This window comes from Pristis pectinata, chromosome 1 (assembly GCF_009764475.1).
Source record: "Pristis pectinata isolate sPriPec2 chromosome 1, sPriPec2.1.pri, whole genome shotgun sequence".
NCBI lineage: Eukaryota > Metazoa > Chordata > Chondrichthyes > Rhinopristiformes > Pristidae > Pristis > Pristis pectinata.
This window is the reverse complement of record NC_067405.1, coordinates 69,894,611-69,919,965: the sequence shown is the minus strand read 5'-3', so window position 1 is coordinate 69,919,965 and position 25,355 is coordinate 69,894,611. Positions and strand designations below refer to the sequence as shown.

Genomic DNA, 25,355 nt, shown 5'->3' with positions numbered 1-25,355 from the left:
ACTGTGTCCAGTTCTGAACACCACCTTTTTGGAGCAACGTGAAGAATAGAGAGGATGCAAAGGAGATTTACTAGAATGATTCCAGAGATGAGGAATTTTAGTTTCACGAATAGCCTGGAGAATATAAAAAATGGGAGCAGGAAAAGATAATTTGACTCTTTGAACCTGCTGATCTTTGACTTCACACCATTTTTCTATCCTATCCTCCAAATGCCTTGATTCCTTTAATATCCAGGCATGTGTCCATCTCTGTTTTGAACATAATCAATAACTGAGCCTCAACAGCTCTCTTGGTAGAGAATTCCCACAATTCACCACCCCCTGAGCCAAGGGAAACATCTTTCCTGTATCTACAGTTCTAAATATTTCATTTTCCCTGTTCTTCTTGAAACAGAGGGCGAGAGGGAATATAATAGAGGTATTTAAAATCATGAATGAACCAACAGAGCAGATAGAGAAAAACTATCTATTGGCAGAAGGGGCAAGAACAAGGGACACAGAATGAAGGTGATTTGCAAAAGAACCACAAGTAATAGATAGAAAACATTTATAAGTAATGAGTAGAAATAATCTGGAAGCTCTGCCAGTGGGGGGTGGTGGTGTAGTGGAAATAGATTCAATCCTGGGATTGAAAGGGAAATTGGATAAGAAAGGAAATAGCTTGCCAGGCTTTGGAGAGAGGACGGCGATATGGAATAAACTGGATTGCTCTGGCGTAGAGCCAGCATGGACTTAATTGGATGATCCTTCCATGTCATATCCTCTTTATGGCAAGTAATTAGTCCATTGAAATTCACACTAAACAGGACCTACATTATAGGCATCTTTGATTAGCTGAACCACATTACTGGAATCCTCCTTCAATTCACCCACTGCAGACTTTGGGATCATTTTGCTCAGGTCCTAAAATGAAACATAAGAGAAACATCTTTATTACTTCAATATTGTTACAAGAAGACGGTAACAAAAAAAAAAGTCTGTAGTATAAAGAGCAATGGTCTTACAGCAAGAACCAGGAAAAATAAAACTTTTTAAATTGTTTATTAGTAGTGAATAGAATTTGATCATTTTAAAAGCCTTTGGGCACTCTTAGCCTCTCAGAATATTGGATAACATATTGATAAACTCACAAGAGCTGTGCTTGAAGGGAGCATAAATTAGAATAATCAGTTTAATAGCACAGTGGCAATATCTCTGTTCTTTGCTTTGTTTAAGCTTAGCGTTTGGCTGGATTTAAGTAGCCTTTATGCTCCATGCTCAACTCCTCAACTCTGTTAACCTTTCATTCCTTTCCCTCTCAAGCAGTTAACCAGCCCTTAAATGTATCCACGCTATTTAACAAAATGCAGAATTCATCTTAAAATGTACAGAAGTCTCAAACAAAAAGACAAACTTGCCTGCATCCAAAGATAAAGCACATTTAAGTTTAAAGAACAGCATAAATTAGCTCTTTCTTCATAGGAATATGTCTGTAATTTATGGCAGAAAGGAGCTATTGCACTTTTGGCTATCTTTGGAAACACCAGAAATTAAATACCTTGAATACAGCTGGGTGAATGGTGGCTTTAATTATTATCCAACTGAGACAACTTCTATGCGGGTTAAGCTAAGCATGTTCACTTCACCCTAGACAAACCTAAATTACCATGACATTTGGATCATTTATTTGGTACATACAATTCACATCAGGGAACAATCCAGTAGGAGACCGGTTCTCATTGTTTTGAGAGAGAGAAAAAAACACTTGTCGAAGACAAATGCTTGACTAAATAATATGGAACGTCATGGTTAATTGATACTTTGATGTTTTCATCCACACCTCTGAGATCAGAAAATGTTTAATGGCTTTCCTGTTATCATAGTTATTCACTTTTACTGGTTTGGATTAAAGATATTCTGTTCTTGTTTCATATTTTTAGGATAAAATTCTATAAATTACAAGCTGATAAATTTATATTTTTCATGAAAGCCGACTGCAGAGGCATTCTTTTATGATTGGTAACAGCGCTTTTCACTTTTCTGTGAAATGATATCATAATAATGGAATTCTGTGAAAACTTAGTAGCAAAATTATGCTATAACTCACTATCTGACACATTGACCTTATTGTCAATAGTTAACCAAATGTTGACTTTAATCATAAGTGATTACCTGGTATATTGGCATTATTTTACTTGTGACTGCAAAAATGGGTTGAATGTTATTTTCAGCTAACTTAGTAGCCAACTCAGCCACAGATGGATAGTCCTGGAAAACAGACATCAGAACAAAGACAAAATGCTTTATTCACATCAGGATAGGGGAAATAAACAGCAACTACCACATCACACTCCTGAGCAACATTGGGATCAGTATCTGTATAAAACACAAAACGGTTCGTGGTTTCAGTGAAATAGATCTCCAACTTGATATTCAGAAATGAAACTAGCTTTATGGGTCAGCCTCCCAGTTTGTGAACTACCAGATTTTCTTTGACATTAGATTCAAGTTGAAAATTTAACCTGTTGACTTGAAAAATGAAGACCAGCTAGCTCAACAACAAATGCTGATTGGTTGATTCACAGTTTGTGATGGTGCTGTCCATCATCTCAGCCGTCTTGACTCAAACTTAAAAATGTCAGACAAATCTTCCACAAGGAACTCCCCTTGCAGATAGTGCAATGAAGTAATAACTGCACACTCAACGCTAGTGAGTGTGTTAGCCTGTTAGCAAATTTCAGTTCTTCATTGATGGTGTGGCTTTTGAAATCAATAAATAACATGCATAAGTTCGCTTGTCCATGACATGAGAGCATTTTTGATATTTATTTTAAGCTCTGTTGGCACTTTAAGTAGAAAGCTTTATCTGTGATTACAGAAATAACCTAATACTGGTCTGCATTTCTTTTCACTTTGAGGCCCATGATTGGTGTCACATGTGTTTAGTTGTCCAGTTTTCTCAAGTCTGTAGTTGTTTTATTTTTGTTTGCTCACACTGCATCAATGGTAAGGCCAACATTTTTTTAGTCAACCTTTATCACCCAAGAAGGTGTTTGGAAGTTGCCTTCTTGGACTGCTGCAGTCCATATGATAGAATTATTCCTACCAGTGCACAGCCATTTTGTACAATTGACTGGTTTACTTGACCATTACAGAGGTCAGTTAAAATTCAACCACATTGCTCTGGTTTTGAAGTCAAATATAGTCCAGACTGGCTAAGGACAGCAGTTGATTCATCCAAGACCATATATATTCCCCCAATATGGTGCTGCTGTATGAGTCATTGGCTGGAAATAAGTGCAACTGTGAGCCAGTGATCATCACTTGCAGTCCCAGTTTATGTTGGAGGTAAATGATACTAGACTGGACTGAAATGGACTAGTAGAGAGGGGAAGTGTGTAGTATTGGGGGGTGTTCTTAGTTATTCAGTAATTTCCACTATTCAAGAGAAACACCCTCCATTAAAGTGAATAATCAAGTTATCCATGTTCTAAATTTTAAAAAATCTGTAGGAATATCATTTTGAACATTTAAGAATGTGTGGTAGCAAGCAAAAATAACAGTGCTGCATTTCAGTGGCATCTATAATGCAACTAAACATCCCAAGATGATTTATTATTAGTACCTGACCAAAATTTGATACAAAGTCACGTACAGAGATATTAGGGCAAGGGAGCATACATTTGGACAATGAAATAGATTTTAAGGAATGTCTCAGAGGGTGAAAGGGAAGAAGAGAGATGGAGAGGTTTTGGGAGAAAATTCCATTTCATGGCATTGGTAGCAGAAAGGATGATCACAAATAGTGGTGAGGCTAAATTTGACAATGATCAACTGAATTGGGGGAGCCTAGATTTCAGAGGGCTATTCGGAGGTAGGAAGGAACAGTGTCATGAAGCAACATGTAAACAGGGATGAGAATTTTTAAATCAATGCATTGTTTAATTGGGAGTCAGAATGGGACAGCAGGCGAGGGCAAATATATGGACAGATCTTGGTGTAAATTAGGATATGAACATCAGAGCATTGAGAATCATTGTTCTCAATGTGACAGAAGGTAAAATAAGGTAGGCTTGCCAGGAGTCTATTGGAATAGTTTGGTCTGTGGGGGAATAAATTAATGGATGAGCTCTCTAGCAGCAAATAAACAGAGATGGAGCAGACTTAGGGAATGTTACACAAGTGAAAATACGTGTCTTCATAAATCACAGATACACAAGATGAAGCTTGCCTCTGAATCAAATATGACAAGGTTGTGAGGGAGACAATGGGTCTGTGGAGAGAAAGTTATGATGGGAAACAGAGATCGATAGGAAGGTTTATATTTAAAGGCTAGATTTTCAACACATCGTAGTTGAGGTTGGGAATTGGACCATGGAGATTACTGCTGGTTTTCTTGCTGCAATGGCCTTTTCTTTTCTGTGAGAAGTGACAGCTTTCATATTTTCCACTGCCTCATAAATGGGCATACATTGTATGTATTGGAAAATATCATTCTACATATTTCCTGTTATAAGACTGATTTTGCCAGCAAAGTTGGAATTTAAAAATTATGCTGTTCTTTAACCGGAACGGCAGCATAATGAGAGATACAACAGCCATTTCTTTCCCCTTGCCACTCATCCATCCTCATACCAAATAAATGAGGCCTAACAATGACTGCAGAAATATCGCTGGAAGCCAGTGCTGATGAACCTCCCACTGAAACAGTCCACGAGTCAAAACGAAAAAGAAAGTGTGAATACAACTCTGTTCTGCCATCAACCAAGTGGAATTGTTTCTGGGCTGGAATATTTAGGCTCCATATTGAAGACTTGGACAGTACTGTTCATACAAACAACATAAAGATTACACTTACATATTTTGTGTTGTCTTCATAAAAGCCATCTTTATTAAGATGGCACTTGCCATCATTGGGTGTTAGGATTGCTCCAAGCTTCCCATCTCCAGCAAAATGAAATCCGTCATCTGAAGTGTACACAAGAAGACGTGTGACATTGCGCCACCCAATCTGCTCCTGTGGGGAACAATGCTCATTTTACCCAGATTCCTGTGCAAAATATAACTTGCTTTTATGCAAGCCTTCACAAACAAAAAATGTTTTAAGGATTTTAATATTTACTGACTCATTTGAAAATGTACAGAAACAATATTTAAATTTTACTTGCTATACAACTTTTAGCTTGTACCAGTGGGGTGAGGCAGTGGCCAGTGATAGAGTGAGTGATTGAGTGATAGAGAATTTCAGTGGATGTAGGGCAAGCTGGCATCCTTACTGACATTTTGTTCCTTGCCCCAACTCATCTCCCTATTTTCTAACTGTGGCAAAGAATAGCCAAAAATGTTTCCATCCATGTGAGTGCATGCAAGTTACACCTAAATATGAGAAATATAGCAAGTTCCATTTCCCTTTTTCGAACCATGCACACAAGATCGCCTGTTTAAACCTGGCATTAATCATTCTAAAGCTGCCAGCTTGGCCTTAGAATTCTTTGGAAGAAGTTCTTAGAGTACTGGAAGCTTGATAATTATTAAGTGCATATTGGCCTGGAGATAGTAAACAAAAAAATTGTACACTGTTAAATATTTCTTTACCCGCGCAGTTAAATTTTTCTTAGCTTGTTTTTAAAGCAACTGAAGGCACGGGCAAGCCGAGGAGTAAATTGCAGGGAATACAGTATGTCAAGTAGCGAGAATTGGGCCACTGTGTTGTCATGACTGGGTTAGTGCAATGAACCTGGGAAAACAGACTGGGGAGGTTGTTGAAAGTGAAAGCCAATGTTGTCTGCCCCAGTCACCAAGGTACGATTATAAGTTAAAGTTCAGTTAAGCCCTCCAAGTAACTGCCTCACCCCACACACTGCTGCTTGCATCATGGCATCCAGGCCTGCCTCTGGAGGATCCAGGTTTCCAGAAATAGATTGTTTTCCGACTTCTCTAGTGAATACACTTGCATTATTTGTTAGCTTGAGGACATGCCTGAAATCAAACGGAGGCTGACACGCCTCATTTTTATCAGGGCATGGATTTTTCATCTTCTCTTCATGGGTGTTAACGAAGGGTAGTACTGTCTTGTCCACAAAGGAACCAAATCCTGAAAGCAATAAAAGTCATTATTTAAGAGTTTATTGTGGCTTTTACATTGGGTGTTAGTCACTCAGCCATGAGAAGGTCTAGTACATATAACCTGGCAGAGTGACCAGATTGTCAATTGGAAGCCCCTGTTTGCTGTTGTTATTTCCACTCATATATTTACTATTATCTTGGATGGATTATAATCATTTACAAGAACTGAACACTGCATCCCAAATCTTGATGTACATTATACCTGATGTTCTGTAGGGAAAGAATTAGTTCAGATGGAGGACATGGTGGTGTGCTGCAGCTGCTTGATGTGGGAGCTAGTGGACTTTGCTATGGTGCACGGTGACTATGTCTGCAGTAAGTGCTAGAGGCTGGAGGAACTTCAGCTCAGAATTGATGAGCTGGAGTCCCAGCTTCAAACACTGCGAAGTATCAGGGAGGGAGAGGGTTATGTAGATACCGTGCATCGGGAGACAGTCACCCCAATTAGAGCAGGTACTTATGGGGACCAGGAAGTAGATAGAAGGGTGACTGTCAGGGGAGAGAAAAGGAGAAAGAAAACGAACAGGCAGATAGCGTAGAGGACCCCGGAGGCTGTTCCCCTCAATAACAGGTTTTCCGCTTTGGAAGCTGTTGAGGGGGATGACCTGCAGGGATCAAGCAGCAGTAGCCAGGTCTCTGGCACTGGGACCGGTCCTGCGGCTCAGAAGGGAAGGGAGGAGAAGAGGAGGGCAGTAGTGAAAGGGGACTCGATAGTCAGAGAAACAGATAGGAGGTTCTGTGGAAGTGAGCATGAATCCCGGATGGTATGTTGCCTCCCAGGTGCCAGGGTCCGGGATGTCTCTGATCGGGTCCACAGGATTCTTGAGCAGGAGGGAGAACAGCCAGAAGTCATTCATGTTGGTACTAATGACATAGGTAGGAAGAGGGATGCCTGGAAGCAGTGGAAGTGGTTGAGGTTCTCAATGAACACTTCTCTTCAGTATTCACCAAGGAGAGGGGTCTTGATGATGCTGAGAACAGTGTTGGTAAGGTTAATGTACTAGAGCACATAGATATCAAGAGGGGGGATGTGTTGGAGCTGTTAGAAAATATTAGGACAGATAAGTCCCCAGGGCCTGACGGAATATTCCCCAGGCTGCTTCGTGAGGTGAGGGAGGAGATTGCTGAACCATTGGCTAGGATCTTTGAGTCCTCGTTGTCCACGGGAATGGTACCGGAGGATTGGAGGGTGGAAAATGTTGTCCCCTTATTCAAAAAAGGTAGTAGGGATAGTCCGGGGAATTACAGACCAGTGAGCCTTATGTCTGTGGTGGGCAAGCTGTTAGAAAGGATTCTAAGAGATAGGATCTATGAGCATTTAGAGAATCATGGACTGATTAGGGATAGCCAGCATGGCTTTGTGAAGGGAAGATCTTGCCTCACAAGCCTGATAGGGTTCTTTGAGGAGATGACCAGACAGATTGATGAGGGTAGTGTAGTAGATGTGGTCTACATGGATTTTAGTAAGGCGTTTGACAAGGTTCCACATGGTAGGCTTCTTCAGAAGGTCAGAGGACAAGGGATCCAGGGATCCTTGGCCATGTGGATTCAGAATTGGCTTGCCTGTAGAAAGCAGAGGGTTGTGGTGGAGGGACTGTATTCAGATTGGAGGGCTGTGACTAGTGGTGTCCCACAAGGATCAGTTCTGGGACCTCTACTTTTTGTGATATTTATTAATGACTTGGATGAGGGGGTGGAAGGGTGGGTTGGCAAGTTTGCAGACGACACAAAGGTCGGTGGTGTTGTGGATAGTGTGGAGGGCTGTCGAAGCTTACAGAGGGATATTGATAGGATGCAGAGCTGGGCTGAGAAGTGGCAGATGGAGTTCAATCTGGAGAAGTGTGAGGTGGTACACTTTGGAAGGACAAACTCCAAGGCGGAGTACAAGATTAATGGCAGGATTCTTGGTAGTGTGGAGGAGCAGAGGGATCTGGGGGTTCATATCCACAGATCACTGAAAGTTGCCTCACAGGTGGATAGGGTAGTTAAGAAAGCTTATGGGGTGTTAGTTTTCATAAGTCGTGGGATCGAGTTTAAGAGCCGCGAGGTAATGTTGCAGCTCTACAAAACTCTGGTTAGACCACACTTGGAGTACTGTGTCCAATTCTGGTCACCTCATTATAGGAAGGATGTGGAAGCATTGGAAAGGGTGCAGAGGAGATTTACCAGGATGCTGCCTGGATTGAAGAGTATGGATTATGAGGAGAGGCTAAAGGAGCTAGGGCTTTACTCATTGGAGGGAAGGAGGATGGGGGGGAGATATGATAGAGGTATACAAAATATTAAGAGGAATAGATAGAGTGGACAGCCAGCGCCTCTTTCCCAGGGTACCAATGCTCAATACAAGAGGGCATGGCTTTAAGGTAATGGGTGGGAAGTTCAAGGGAGATATCAGAGGGAGGTTTTTCACCCAGAGAGTGGTTGGTGCATGGAATGCGCTGCCTGGGGTGGTGGTGGAGGCTGATACGTTGGTCAAGTTCAAGAGATTGTTAGATAAGCATATGGAGGAATTTAAAAGAGAGGGATATGTGGGAGGAAGGGGTTAGTTAGTCTTAGGCATGGTTTAAAAGTCGGCACAACATGGTGGGCCGAAGGGTTTGTATTGTGCTGTATTGTTCTATGGTTCTATGAGTTGGCTATGGACGATCCCCTCCTGTAGTACCTAAAAATGAAGGAATTCCTCTAAGTAGAATCCAAATTGAATAGCTTTTGTTTCTTTTTCCAACAGGAAATAGGTTCCATGAAAGAATGGACTGGCATTTTTGGCAGTAGTGCAGCACTGAAAATAAATAGGTGTGCTCAGATTATCAGGGCAGTGCATTTGTTGAGGATGTACTGTGAAGGCAGAAGCAGGTAAGTGTGCTACTAATGGTGGCCATCTTGGTTAACTGCAAGCACTTCTATGAACAAACTTTTTTTTAAAAGAATACTGAGAAGTTTGGGTTTTTATTCCATTGATGTTTGAAAGTAAAACAGTTAATGTTTCACCAAACAAGAATAGTGTTGAGTGAGAGTAATAAAGGAGAAAACTATACCCCCAGGGTTGCAGTGGATATCCTATCTGAGTTTTAGAACTGAGCAAACTTTAAAAGGGAAATGGACCAGATTTGCTGAGTTTCTTAATCATAGCATAGTGCAACAATATATTTCACGAGAAAATCTAAAGGAACTTCAGTTTCTCAGGAAGGAATGTGAGAAGATGTGATTATCTACCACAGGAAATAGCACAGAAGCACTGAAATTTAGCTTGAGGCCCAATTATTTCTAAGTTTTAACCAGTATTGAGAGGTTTAGATTTTGCTTCCTATTTTTGATTATATCCTAATATTAAAAACTGTGAACTAGACCCAGAGGAAGAACAGGTTGTTAAACTGGCAATTAAATGTGAACATAATGAACTTAATGTTGAAATAAATCCTCTTTTTAAAATTACAGCATGCAACATTATGCTGTGCCCTAAGACAGTAAAACATCTTTTACTGTGGAAGGAGACTGCTTGCCTCCAGGTCTGTGAAACAAAACACAAAATGTGAAAAGATATGTTATTCCACTAGACTTTGTGCTTATTAATTCAGAATAAAGAAAACAGTGGGCTCACCAATTTGGATAGAGTTAGTGACACTTTTCAAGGCTTCAAGAAGCTGTTCTCCCAGTTTCTTCACTTTCTCCAAATCATCTTTCATGGAATAGGACAGGTCCATGAGATAGTAAAGGTCAACAGGGTAACCTTCAGCACGCTTAAATTTCACCTCAATCTCCTGTGGGCTGCCTAAAACACAAAGCAATATATTTATTAAGGAATCAGCAACTAAAAAGTGTAACCAAGCAACTTTACTGTTTTTGTTTTCTCTGCTTCATGTTTTAAGTGTTAAATCTTCAGCAATTTAATGTTGCACAATGCAAGTTACAAAATAATGCATCATTTGTTTTTCTGATTTTTATAATCTGGCCTAGCTCCAAGGCCCTAAATAGTATAATGGTATATCAATAATCAACTGCTTAACTCCAAAAATACCAATTACACCTCCCAAAACCAACCAACCAACCACACACACACACACACACACACACACACACACACACACACACACACACACACACACACACACACACACACACACACACACACACACACACACACACACACACACACACACACACACACACACTTGGCCTCGAATTGATTTTTGACATGCACTTTTCAACTAGATCTCTAGCCAAGTCTCCTCAGACAGATTGAACACAGATTAAAAACTTAAGAATATAGGAGCAGGAGTGGGCCGTTTGGCTCATTGAAACTTCTCCATAATTCAACAAGATCATGGCTGATCTTCTAGCTCAACATATTTTCCTGACCTTTACTCATATCTCTTTTGTGAAGCAATCAATGACAGAACCTCCACACCCCTCAGAGATAGAAAGTTCTAAAAATTTGCCACCCTTTTCCTCCTAAATAAGGCCCACCCTTTATTTTAAGGCTGTGACTCTTAGTTCTTAACTCCTCAGCCTGGGAAATGTACTTCCCATTTCTACCCTGTTGAGCCCATGTAGAATTTGGATTTCAATGTGAGTATCTCTCAATCTTCTAAATTCAAAAGAATAAGGTCCTAATCTACTCAATCTCTCCTCATATGATAGGCCTACTGTATCTTCCCAGGAACCTGTCTGCTGTCTGATGAGGCTTCGTTACAGCATTCTTGTACCCAAATCCTCAAGCAATAGAGGCCAACGTAACATTTGCCTTCTCCACCTTCACTGACTTGTCACAAAAGCGCAGAGGTTCCTTTGAACACCAACATTTCTCAATCTCTCACCATTTAAAAAGTACTCAGAATTTCTGCTTTCCTACGAACGTGGATAACCTCACATTTTCCACATTGCCACATTGTTGCCCATTCATTAAATATCTATATCCCTTTGAAGCTTCTTTCCATCCTCATCGCTACTTAAATTCCCACTTAGTTTTGTGTCATCAGTTCTATTACACAATAGAACCAAGGTTCTGGAGCACACTCAGGAGCTGTAAGAGATGTGGTAATCCCTTGTACATTTTACCAATTATTCATTAAACTGAGAACACCAACCTGAGGAGAGAAAATAAGTAATTAATATGTAGTCAATGTGCTTATGATATTTCATCATGTAGGAACTGTGCCAGGACATGATATTCCAGTGAAAGATGAGCATATCTAATCAGAATCTATGGGTGAATGACTACTCAGACATTACCACAGGTATACATATTAATAAAGGAAGATCTAATTTGAGATCAGTTAATGTACATGCAGACTGTGAGTAAGCTTAATTTCCTGAAAGCTCAGTCATGTGGTTTGAAAGAGACACTGATGGTATTTAAAGGCATCAGGATTAAGTACAATGGAATAGAGAAATAAAATAATTGAGAAAATGTTTGTGCCATGGAATGAATACATTGTACTTCATTAACCTCTTCTTTGCAATTCCATTGATATCAATGGAATTGAATACCCATAAATGAATACAACCAACAACCTGTACTGTTGCATGTGCTTGGCATTAACAATCAAAGGCAATTTTCCCCACATTTGTTTATGGAAAAGCATAAAAAGCAAGGCATTGAGAACCGTCCCTTTGACATATTTGCCAAGAAATTCATCCCTTGTCATGAGAACCCAATGAGGCATATGGTAGGCAGAGCATTTTGTGCTCTCCTTCAGAAAGGTTCTTTCCAGTGTATTCAGTGCTACCAATGAAAACTACATTTCTCAGCAATTGTGTTTTCTTAGATTTAATCACAGTGTGCAGATATCTTGAAGGATGCTAACTGCTAAGCGTTTATTTTAAATGTCCGCATATTACCATTTGAAGCATTTAAATCTGGAAAGTCTTTAATATCTCAAGTATCCTGGGTTTTTACCTCGTCGAAGAACTAGATGAACTTTTTGGGGTCTTATTTGTATCACAGTATCTCTGTGAGTTCCAAGTGGCCGGTTCATATCCACATTCATCATATTTGCAGGTTTAATTATATCCACATCTTTGCAACCTCTGTTCTTCAGCAGTTCCTCAGAATCACACCGTGCAGACTCTGGTTCTCCAGCCTTTGTGAAATTCTGTATCAGAAATAAAATTATAATGTGCAGGAAAGATCAATAAAAAAATAAAATTTATTAATAATCAAGGAAAAAGAGGAAAGGAGTGTGTGTACTCATGATAGAATACATGATGAAGTACATGTACAATCTTAGGAACTTTAGGGAACAAGGATAGATTCAAAGGCCAAACCTATCAGTTTTCTAAGATGACTGTCAATAGTATCTACTGTATTTTTAAATGGTGGAATTAGTCTTCATGTCTGGGTTAAAAGTATCAATAATCAGATTTTACTATCGTCCATCCTCCTGCAATTTTTAGCAATGGTAGTGGAATTCTCACTAAAATGACAATTAATAAATTTGATGAAACCAGACACATGTCTTCTATTTCTATTCATGCAAAATTATTTGAGCTGCTTTTGATTTTAATTATTACTTTATACTAATAGCCTAACTGTATCGAAACAAGCGCTCCATCACATCTTAGCAAGAATAATTGTTGAATCAGAGACACAAGAGAGCCTGCAGATGCTGGAAATCTGGAGCAACACACACAAAATGCTGAAGGAACTCAGGACTGATGACGGGTCTCGGCCCAAAACGTTGACTGTTCACTTCCCTCCATAGATGCTGCCTGACCTGCTGAGTTCCTCCAGCGTTTTGTGTGTGTTGCTAATAATTATTGAATTTCTGGATTGCTTTACAAGAGATCTTTTCCTTTCAGGCAGCTTGCCAAATTTTCCTCTTATGGAACTACCTGAAGGAATCCATAATTGAAGACCTTCCTCAATGAGGATGGAGCCCATAAAATTAATGTATGCCTTTTGCATTAAAGAAAAATTGACTGAAGGTTGTACATTTTGAATATATGATGATGGAAATCAGGAGGTGGAATACAAGGTCTTGGTAACTCGGATGATTTCTGAAGTTCATTTTGGTCCAGAAATGACTATTAATCTACAGTATGACTATTTAGATGACTGATGTGGCTACCAAACCTTTTTCCAAGTGCAATATGTGCTGGATGTACTAAGAATGAGAAGGCAAATATCCTGCTTTGCCTCTTGGCTTCACTGAGATTCAGGCAAAATCAAAACATCAAATCTACTTTAATTAGAAAGCACAGGATCCTCTACAGGTAACAGGGAACCTGTGTGAACAGGGCAAGAAATAATGTCTCCGAAATAATTAGGCTAAAAACTCTTACTGAGGCACAGAGTCTGAACCACAAAGTGTCAACAGTTAGAATGGGAAAGTCAATGCCAAATCATGTACAGAAATCAAAACCAAGAGGGGGTAATATGATGGAATTATGAAGAGAGGGAAAGGCAAAAAGAATACAGAATTAGACTCCACAGTCATAAAAGTCAACTTTTGGTGCCAGAGAGATATTCTAGTTTAAATTGAGACTTAATTTCTGGTAAGTCTAGTAGCTACGTACAGGCCACAACTTCACACCTCGCATTTATTTTGCCGATGAGTGCTTTTGCAAAATAATTCTATAGCAGCAGTTCTGGTGCAGCAGGGCAGAAGCTTTCTGATTTCCAGGTCTACTGATCATCATCAACCTGGTAGGGCTGCATTTATTGCCAAGCACTAGTTGGTGTGGCCTGAACGGTTGAACTGCTACAGACCTCTCTGTTATGGTGTTGTTATGACAGTGTTGTATCAGGGTTTTGATCAAGAGGAAAAACCTAGATGATTTTTCACTGAGTCAGATAAATGTTTTTGTTGTGGATATACTGGAAAAGTGTGGCTGAGTTCTGGTACATAATTCTTCAGCACCATATTTAAAGAGCTGTCAAAGCCCAATGCTCATAATATCTCTGTGTGTCCTGAGTACTCATCACGATTATTCACAACACTGATGCCCCCTCAGGGTGTGTCCTCAGCCCCCTACTCTACTCCCTATACACCCAATACTGCATGGCCAGGTTCTGCTCTAACTCCATCTACTAGTTTGCAGATGATACCACTGTAGGGGGCCATATCTCAAATAACAATGAGTCAGAGTACAGGAAGAAGATAGAGAGCCCAGCGATATAGTGTCATGACAACAACCTTACCCTCAATGTTAGCAAAACAAAACAGCTGGTCATTGATTTCAGGAAGGGAGGTGGTGCACATGCTCCTGTCTATAGTGCTGAGGTTGAGAGCTTCAAGTTCCCAGGAGTGAACATCTCCAATTGCCTGTCCTGGTCCAACCATGTAGACACCCAAGAAAGCTCACCAGCACCTCAACTTCCTCAGAAGGCGTAAGAAATTTGGCATGTCCCCTTTGACCCTCCCCATTTTTTTATCTATGCATTATAGAAAGCATCCTATCTGGATGCATCCTGGCTTGGTATGGCAACTGCTCTGCCTGGGACCACAAGAAACAGCAGAGGGTCGTGGACACAGCTCAGCACATCACGGAAACCAGCCTCCCCTCCATGGACTCTGTCTACACTTCTCACTGCCTCAGTAAAGCAGCAGCAGCAATAATCAAAGACCCCACCCCCCCCGGACATTCTCTCTTCTCCCCTCTCCCATCAGGCAGAAAATACAAAAGCCTGAAAGCATGTACCACCAGGCTTAAGGACAGTTTCTACCCCACTGTTATAAAACTATTGAATAGTTCCCTAGTATGATGAGATGGACTGTGCCTATGGACTCTTGACCTCACAATTTCCCTCGTTATGACTTTGCAACTTATTGTCTACCTGCACTGCACTCTCTCTGTAACTGTGATTTTGTTTTACCTTGTACGACTAAATGCACTGTGTAATGAATTGATCTGTATGAAAGGTATGCAAGACACGTTTTTCACTGTTACTCGGTCCATGTGCCAATAATAAACCAATTTACCAATTTATTTACCAATCTGGCTGTCATGTGGAGTGAACTGAATTTGCAGATTGGTGGCATCTATCACGGTAGGGATCTTGGGAAGTGGCCAGATATGGTTGTCCTATCTGCACCTTTGGCTGATGTCAGTTACCAGTGTACCTTCGGTGAGTGATTGCTGACCACGATTCTCAACTGGTTTTGCTCAGGCCTAAGTTCTTAAAAACTGAAGTAAAGCTTGCATAATTAAGGATAAGATCCAGGTGTTGATTTCCATAGGAACCCAGACCACTGCTTTATAAATAGGGTGCATTAAGGTTATTTGACATTTCAATTTTTTACCCAGTGATGGGTTTGACTTCTAACTACACAATGGTGAAATTTAGCAGAAATAGAATTTGAAATGTGTGCTAGCCAAAGATAAGTCCCCTTTTCCCCTGCACAATATTAAAGTGTGTGTATTATTCTTAGACATGATACAAATTCATACATATAGATTGTCCTATTTTCAATCATAGAGTATTTCATTACTGGTAAAGCTTAATACACTTTCAGATATAGATGCTGTACCAGACATTGTAAACGGTCCTATTATATCAAAGAGACTTACCAGTGTCTTACACCAAGCACAACCTGGTCCTAAATTGATGCATTCCTTGCAAGTCGCTTCTGCTTTTGTGGGATGGCATTTGGATGATTCTGACAAAAAAGAAAAATGAATCAGTTTCTATTTCTACTGACCACATTTACAAAAACTCCATACTGGAAATAAGATAATTGGCACAATACAGCTTCATAAATATACCTCTATATTATACAGTAATAGAGCACGTTATTCATCTTTATTTAGACTATAATCGAGCCAATGCTCAGAAGGACCACAGGAAATTTCTGTCACTGATGGAAGGTCAGGTTAGGACAAGTAATGGTGTTGCTCCTATCAGCCATGCTCCCTGAGTCTGCTATTCATTAATGTTGAATGACATGTAATCAATACCTCCAATGCCTCCTCCACAGCAACTGACAACCATCCTAGATCATGTATACAAGTTGCTTTTGAAGAAGTAACTTGTATACATGTGAACATATGAATTAGGGACAGGAGTACGCCGCTCACCCCCTCAAACCTATTCCACCTTTCAAAAAGATCATAATGGGAAAGTAACTATAGGTTATTTAGATTCAGGTATCTCACCGAAGGATTGATAGAAAAGTTCAGAGGATAGATCACAATAGGATGGAAAGTAAGTTGATGGCTAGAAAACAGAGGTGAGAGAAAATTATGGGTGTTGTACAGACTGGTGAAGATGGGGTGTACCCAATGGGGTCACTTTTATTTACAATGTTTAGAAATTTACATGTGTTCAGGGAGTACTGTCTAAATGTTTGGTTGTTGTCAAACATTGAGAAAGATGGTAAAAGCCGGGTTGCTTGGGCAAAGGAATGGAATATACTATTTGATTTGATTAATTTGAGGTGATTATTTTGGGAGAAAAAACAAGTATTAGAGTTGCAATGCTTAACTGGAAGTCATAGAGTTGCTTGTAAATGAAGAGAATAAGATGTCAAATACATAATTCATTAAGTGTATGCAGAAGAAGATAAATTTATAAAATGTCCAATAGCTTTTATAAATGGAAGAATTATGTAGTTAGCTAGGCTACAATTAAAGTGTTCTATATCATTATAATTGACCCAGTCATTAAAATCAGAGTTTAACTAGGATTGAGAGACTATAGATCAGAAGGGAGAAAATAATTACTGGGATGCTTCTATTGAAATAGTAATGAATATGAGCATTAAATTTTATGTGTTAACAGGTAAATACTATTTCATTCTCACAGGGAATCAACCATAACTGAGTAATCCTGAAAAGAATGGCCTGCGTATTTCCATATATAATTCACCTCTGCATGTCTAGTATTTTCCCACTCTTAATCACACACCTAATGACATCTCAAGTTGTGTATTACACAGGTCTTCCTGTATCAATGTTATTTGGTGCTTCCGGGTGCAACCTTTGAGCTTCACTGATCATTCACAGAGAAACCAAAATACACCATGCAGGGATCAACTGTGAGATGTCATTTAAAGGGTCCACCCTGCAAAGTATTACCAAAAGAGACACATTTATCCTAATTGCCCCTTTAGTGCTATTCATACTAGTCCTAACTTTATTCCGCATTGTCATCAATTTCTTAACTCATTAGGGAAGGGAAAAACTTCCACTTTCAGTTATTGATTCTAACATTTAATTAGATTTATCTTGGCCTTCTCTGTTCCGATGAATATAGTTTGTAGTATCATCCCTTATCATCATTTTATCTTCACATGACTAGTATTGTCTTGGTCAATATGAATACCTTTCCATGATTGCAACATCATTTTTAATTAGTGGCGATCGGCATCCATTAACAGGCAGAACCTAAAACACCTTGCACATCCTCAGAACAATGCAAAAATCTTTATTACCAATTAAGTATCTTTTTGAAGAGTAGCAGTAAGAAAATATAGCTGCCAATTTAGCAGACAAGGAGCTGGAAAAAAGGATACGGTGTCTTCATCAGGGTATTGAGTATAGGAGTTGGGATGTCATGTTACAGCTGTAGAAGATGTTGGTGAGACCACACATGGAGTATTATGTGCAGTTCTTGTCACCTTGCTAAAAGAAACATGTGATTAAGCTGGAGAGGAGGTAGAAAGGATTCATGAGGATGTAGCCAGTACTGGAGGGTTTGAGATAGAAGGAACAACTGGATAGGCTAGAACTGTTTTCCCTGGAGGGAGGGAGGCTGAGGGGTGACCTTATAGAGGTATATAAAATCATGAGGGATAGACAGTCACAATTTTTTTTCCCCTGGGTAGGGGAGTCTAAAACTTGAGAGCATAGGTTTAAGGTGAGAGGGGAAAGATTTAAATGGCATCTGAGGAGCAAGTTTTTCCTCACAGAAGGTGGTGGGTACATGGAATGAGCTTCCAGAGGAAGTGGTAGAGGGGGGTACAATCACAATGTTTAAGGTTAGAAGGATATGGGTCAAATACAGGCTAATGCGACTAGCTTAGGTAGGCACCTTGGTCAACATGGGTGAGTTGGGCAAAGGGCCTGCTTCCATGCTATGGAATATGCCTCTTTGTTATAAAGGGGCATGACATTAGAATTGCTACCAGTAACATTGAAAAGGGTAACGAAGATTTTACTTTTCCTGTATTTTCACCCATGAGTCCAAAATTCCATCACAAGACTATGTGTAAAATTTTGGTTGATATTCCAGTGTAACACCATGAGCGAGCTGCATCTTTGGTGGTACCATAAGACATTAAAGTGAGATCTCATTTACCTTCTCGGGTGGACTTCACAATTCTCATGGTACTATTACGAATACGACCAAGGGAATACCTCTTGTTGTTATAGCCAATATTTTATCTGCAACCACAATCAATCACTAGAACAGATTATCTGGTCATTGCTATTTGCACAAGCTTGCTAAGGAAACACTGGCTTCTTCGTTTCCATTGTTTCCCAAAATGACAACACTCCAAAATTATTTCATTGACTGTAAAGTGCTTTCAGACATCCTGAGGCCTTAAAGGACACCATATAAAAACAAGCTGAGTTTCCTCCTTCTCTATTAATTACATTTCCAAATCCATTTAAAGTTTCACATTAACTCACCAGCCCATTTTGTTCCCAGCATCAAGGCTAATGCAAGCTGAAGGAGGAACCAGATGATCATTTCCTGTAATTTCAAAAGAAAAAGTGACACATTACAACCTTCATTTGAACCTGAATATTACATTGTAAGCCTGATCATTCATTAACATAGTTGCATTTTAAATTTATTCAGTACTGAAGCCTATGCCATACAGCTAGATGTAAAAGCTGACAAGCAGTGGTGCTGATTTTTCAAAAACAGTCTCTCCTCGTTTCTTTGGAAGAAAGATATCTTTCAACCAAAATTTTCTAATCACGATCCTCCTCGCAGTTCACTACACTTCCTAGTTTTACATCATGTGAAGATTTGGAAATTGTGTCCTGTCCGCCCAAGAGTAAATCGGAGAAGGACTAAAAACTTATCTTTGCTACTGTTTTTAACCTGATCACTTATTTGCCATTCATTTTTCTGACCTCTGGTTAAAGTGGCAGGTATGTAGTTGGTTTTGTATTGGTACAGGTTTATTATTGCCACATGTAGAGATGCAGTGAAAAGCTTTTGTTTTGCATGCCATTCAGACAGATCATGTCATATATAATTACACTGAGGTAGTAAAAAGAAAACAGAATGCAGAATATAGTATTGCAGCTACAGAGAAAGTGCAGTGCAGGTTGACAAAATAAGGTGCAAGGGCCACAACGAGGTAGATTGGGAGATCAAGAGTTCATCTTTTAGTGTACGAGAGGTCCATTCAAAACTCTGATAACAGTGGGATAGAGGCTGTCCTTGAGTCTGGTGGTATGTGCTCTCAAGTTTTTGTATCTTCTGCCCAACAGGAGAGGGGAGAAGAGGGTATGACTGGGGTAGGAGGGGACCTTGATTATGTTGGTTACTTTCCTGAGGCAGTGTCAATGTCAATGAGGGGAGGCTGGTTTGCCTGATGGACTGGAATATGTTCACAACTCCGCAATTTCTTGCAGTCTTGGGCAGAGCAGCTGCCATACCAAGCTGTGATACATCGTTATTGAAGTAATAGTTATTGATAATCTCAGGGAGCACCTTGTAAATATGTCCCTTCAAGGTTTTCTCTGCATCTCATATGAGACCTTCTATGTAGTTTGTGCCCCTCCAGCTGTACCACAAGTAATAATATTGCCTACTTGCTGTACAGCAAAACTTGCGCTCTTACCCAACTGTGTAAGAGACCTGGCTCCCAACTGAGGTAAATCTGCCAATAGCTCTAAGTGACTCATTGTCTGTCTCTCATTTGGATGGGCACTTTCCACTTCCTCAGGTACTACTATCCCTTTTCAACACCACGACACAACTTGAATGCATTTTGCTAATTATATTTATGACTCATAATGATTCGGGTTCTCATCATTTCTGAAAGGTACCTTGAAATAGAACACTCAAGGCTCATGTCGCAAAACCTAGTACAAACCTCCTCTGAAATTATCTTGAATAAAACTCTTTTAATAAAAACACATGAACAATATTTCACTTCAGTGCCTTATCGCTGCCACAAATGAAATTTCTCCACTGCTCGAGCAAGTGCTTCATATTATAAGGTTTTAAACAGGCTTTTCTTAAAACAATATTGTTAAACAGAGGTCATGTGTCTTTGGGTTGAAAGGAAAGGAGATTAGCTGACTGTACCCAGCCCACGCTCTATCCGCCTCCAGACCCAAGCCAATGTAGTTCTGAGCAGCCTTCTGAAATGGCCTCGCAAGTCTCTCAGTTGCACCAAACCACCATGACAGAGCTCAATAAGAACGAAAGAGGAAGGAACTCTAGCATCAACCCTCGACCAGCAAAGTCAACCCTATGAACTCCTCCTCACTAATATGTGGTGACATGCCAAAAATTGAGTGTCATCTCACAGACACATCAAGCAACAGCCTGGCATGGTCATCCTCACAGCCAACATACCAGATTTTGGTGTTGCTGCACTGCTGAAGTCCTGTCCCAATGATAGACATACCTTGAGAAAGAGAGATGAACTATCTGAACACAAAGCTTCAACACTAGATACCATGGGCAATGCACTGGGAGCAATTAGTAGCTGAATAATTGGCTTCTATACAATTTGTATCCTTCTGGTCTACCATGTTCCCACTCTATCATTAACCTAAGCCAGTGGGCCAACCTGATAGATGCCAGAGCACAATATGATGGAAGAAATCAGCGCAGTGAAAAACAAAAGGCTGAAGCATTTCCAATCATTGTCAGCTAGGAATATTGGTTTCTGGGGGGAGACCACTGACCAGAAACCTAACTGAAGCAGCCACATAAAAGTCTGATGACAATATCAGCTCAGCAGCCAGGCATCTTGCCCTCAACTCGCCAATGCCTTTCTACCATCCACAGTTATCATCCATTTATCTCACTGAGCACCACTCTAGACTCTCCAGGACAAAGCAGCCAGTTTAATTGGCACCTCCCTCTCATGTATTTATTCTACTCAAACTTTCACTTGCTCCACTACCACTCCACTTGGTAATTGGCTACAGCAATTACCAAGCCTACTTGGAAAGCTCCACCTCACACTTTCTGCCACCTGGAAAGTCAAATAAACACCGCAATTTTCAAACCACATGCAAAGTTCCCTCCAAGTCATGCACCATTTTGTTTCCTTGAAGTAGTGGTCAACACAATTAGAATTCTTCGACCACAAAGCTTGCAGCAGTTTGAGAGGTGATTCACTACCACCTTCTGAGAGGCGATTAAGAATGGACAATAACTGTTGGCCTTGCCTGTAACACTCACAATTCAAGAATACTCTGGTTCAAGGCTGTACTGCTAGAAGCCACCAGACAAATCTGGGCAGAGGCATTCTTATTTGAAGATTTCATTAGCCAGCTCATGAGAACTATGGAGCGTAGGACAGTTCAGGCAACAAGTATGGGTCCTGAGAAGTGTTGTGAGCTAAATGCCCAAGGGTAAGTCCTTCTCCACAAGGAACCAAGGCCTGACCCTGTGCAGGATCCTGAATTGGGAATAGAAGATTGCTGAAATATAAAAGCTTGAGGATAACTGAGTAGCATGGTACATTGCAGGTCAAATATACACTGAGAGCAGGATAGCCCTTTCAATTCATAAAGGTAGTAGGCTCAATTTAAGTGGCCTGAGGGATGGCAGTATTGCAGTCAATTGTCTGAAGCCCAGTACCTTCCTTCTAGATATACATGGAAAAGACTATGCAAATTGTTTTGCAGAAAGCACAGAATCATTGCCTTGCTCACAGCTGGAAGTCTGTGCAGGTTCTGTGCTGTGGTCTACTTTCATTACAGCAGGTCTGTTTGGCAATCGAGCAGTACAGTTTCCTTATCTGCTGCATTTCTGAGAACAGAAAGACTATCAGTTCTCTCAGAAGAATGAAAATTCCTCCCACCCCTTCATTGAGCTGGCAGTCCTCCCTACTCCTCAGCAGAGTTCAATTCTCTTGGTGTCCATTAAGAAACCATTGTACTGCCAATTCACAATGTCTTATAGTCAGTATAAACTACTTGAACCATCCAAGTAGGCAGAAATAATGATGTAATATAAACAAAATATCTTTCAAGTTTCCACAGCTTTTTAGCCAAAAACAGCTGAGAATCTTGTCAAATTCAACAAGAAATAATTGCATCCTAAATAGCCTCAAATACATTTTTTTCCTTTTTCCTTCTTCTGTTGAAATGTTCAAATGCTTCCACTTGGAATTGTAAGCTGCAAGTACTTGTTTGGATATTTCCTTTTAAAGAAACATATTATCAGCCACTATAAAATATGGTCACTATCGTCTTTACCTGAGAGAGAATGAATATGTCCTCTCAGTCGTAATGTTGATACCAAACTATTGTTGCGATCTCCACATCAAACAATAACATTGTTATTCAGTGAACGTTTTGACAGGGCCAGGACACAAAGTCTTCAGATGTCAAATAGGAATCTCTGTGAATATCTGCCAAATCTCAAGACACCAGTCAGGCTCCTGAGTAGATCATTTGAATACCAGAATGAACCACCAAGTATTGAACCTCCACAAAACATGCATGGTTTGTGGCAAGAATGGAGAACCAATCGTTCCTCTGGCATGACAAAATAAAAATGCTGAGAACCTCAACGATCTCTGAAAATAGATTCCCTTATCAACTTTTTGTCAACATTATTTGCCTCCTATGCTCAAGAATAGAATCCCCCAATCTAACTTGACAATGAGCCTTTCTGAGTGTAAATAAATAAGATTGTCCTGGCAGTAATTTCTATGGGGAACAGTTGCAAAATAGTGAATTGTCTTTCACTGCCCTCAGTGCTGCTTCAATTTTCACTCTAGTTCTGTTGGCCCTGCTGTTCAATGAATTTATCTCTTGAGACTAGGTTCAATTGCATAGTAATATTGGAGATACATTTTAGAATACAGTATTCCTGGGACAGCCTGTAATGTGACATTACCATTCAGTGGCCACATTAAATCTAGGAACTATCACACGTATTCACTGCTTTGTAAGTAAACTGCATCTAGAGAAATTGACAGCTGCCAAATCAATTTTCTGGATTTGTGTAAAATACAAAGATTAGGATTTTGTATTTTGGGTAACTGCAAGATTTCTCAGAGAGGGGAAGCTATATTTTATCCTTTCTGCTTGCTACTTCCTCATGTTAGACATAAAGGAAATACCATCCTCTCACAAATCCATTGCTGAAATAGCATGGGGAACTGATGAATTTCCGGGCTCAGTAGTCCCAAAACCCACATCCGGATTAACGTTGCAGAACCCACTTCTCCTAGGTCCTGTGCAGCCATCATATCGTCTCAGCACCAACATTCACAGAACAACTATTTCAATTTAGATAGAAAATAGCAGTGGATACTCTGAACTGATTCCACCCTCTACTGACCAGGAGATACTGAATGACCAAACAAGCACTTTCCCATTTCCCAGATCTCAGTACCTCTGTTGCAACTAATCATGTTGTGCAGCACAACCACAAGTAAGTCTTTCGTTGCATTCAGAGGTGCCAAAATCCATGGTAGCGACAGAGCCCAAGCTCCTACTATCCCTTCCTACCTCTCCTCCACTGCATCAGTGATACTTCTTGTCAAAATATATGCACTCCTGAAAAGAAATATTATTTGTGCAAAATTGTGTGTTAAATACAATACTGTGGCTACATGTTATAATCTGGTTATTTGTTTCTGTTGTTATTTACTAAGCAGTGAATATATGTGATAGTTTCTAGATTTAATGTTGTCACTGAATGGTAATGTCGCATTTCAGGCTGTCCCAGCAATATGCTGTTCTAAAATATATCTCCAATATTACTATGTAATGGAACCTACTCTCAAGAGATAAATTCACTGAACAGCAGGGCCAACAGAACTAGAGTGCAAATTGAACCAGCACCGAGGGCAGTGCCAGTCCAGCAGTCTTAATATACATTGAGAACACTCTTTCCTCTCATAGATACCGCACCATTCTCACAACCAGTTCCCCATCACCCAATGCAACTTCAACAGAAGGTCCTGTGGCCTTGGGTGCATTCTCCTACTTTGAAGTACATCGCAACCCAGCTTCCTAACCAATTAATTTTCTTTAGCATATAGATAGGTTGTCTTCTGTTGTGTCCATCAATGACAAACTGGCAGCCAATGAATGACAAAAACCACTGTCCTTCAGAATGATCAGGAGTCTTCAGCTAGCCTGGTGACACCATCCCATGACAACCGAGGTCCCGTCTCAGGTGGATATAATATATCTGAAGACACTGGTTCAAAGAAGAATGGGGAAATATCTCTGACCAATTTTGATCTGTCAGTTGATGTCCCTCTCTCTCTCACACAGACACCCACACACACACACACACACACTTGCCAAAGGACAGCAAACAGCAGAAGAAACCATGCTGATTCTCCCCACTTGTTTTAAATGCATTTTATTTTCCATAAAGCTCCTTGGGGTTTCACACACAAGGTCAGAAAAGGGTTAGTCCTTTCCTTTATAAACTGCCCACTGATCATCAAATATTAGAGTCTTACGTCTTATAGCTTCTTATTGACCATATATATGCATGCAAAACTAACACGGTTGTCCAAACTTAAAAGGGTGTGATCAAGTGTTAATGTTTGGCTCAGCTTGTTGCTAAATGCCGGTTTCCTGTTTTCACTTAAAATTGTACAAGTCATTTGCAATGCAGCAAAAGATCACACATTCGTTGTTCATTATCAATCAATAAATCAGCCAGGACTATCCAAGTTAACCACAGCAATGACCAGAGTTTGTACTGTGTAAGAAGGTATATTTCCCTTTATGGGATCATTACATTGTACAGCATCAGCATTGCAATGAATGTCTTCTTATTTTCTTTGCCTTTTACCCTACTTTTCAAAATGTACTTGCTGGTAGGGCACTTCAAAACCAAACAACCATTTCCTTAAAACAAACTGTACCTTAATCTAATACTGATATAGTCATGGCGTCATACAGCACAGAAACAAGCCCTTCAGCTCACTGCATTCATGCTGCCCATCATACCTATCTATGCCCATCATACCTAAGTTCATTTCCCAGCTCTCAGCCCATAGTCTTCTATGCTATGGTATCTCAAGTGCTTGTCTAGATACTTCTTAAATGCAGTGAGTATACTGACCTCCACCACCCCTTCATGCAGTGGGATCCAGATTTCAAATATCTTCTGGTGAAAAGTTCCTTCC

At 40.1% G+C, this 25,355-nt stretch overlaps 1 protein-coding gene across 1 annotated transcript in view; it reads right to left on the bottom strand.

Annotated features, from left to right (window-relative positions):
- LOC127571283 (integrin beta-2-like) overlaps positions 1 to 25,355 on the bottom strand; it is a 51,768-nt gene that overhangs the window by 11,165 nt on the left and 15,248 nt on the right. The window contains exons 2-9 of the mRNA XM_052017547.1: positions 18,679 to 18,742; positions 15,616 to 15,704; positions 12,002 to 12,197; positions 9,704 to 9,874; positions 5,832 to 6,073; positions 4,838 to 4,996; positions 2,152 to 2,247; positions 814 to 903 (exon numbers count right to left, since the gene is read on the bottom strand). Of these exons, the coding sequence (XP_051873507.1) occupies positions 814 to 903; positions 2,152 to 2,247; positions 4,838 to 4,996; positions 5,832 to 6,073; positions 9,704 to 9,874; positions 12,002 to 12,197; positions 15,616 to 15,704; positions 18,679 to 18,739 (1,104 nt within the window). The 5' untranslated portion in view covers positions 18,740 to 18,742. The remainder of the gene's footprint in view (positions 1 to 813; positions 904 to 2,151; positions 2,248 to 4,837; positions 4,997 to 5,831; positions 6,074 to 9,703; positions 9,875 to 12,001; positions 12,198 to 15,615; positions 15,705 to 18,678; positions 18,743 to 25,355) is intronic.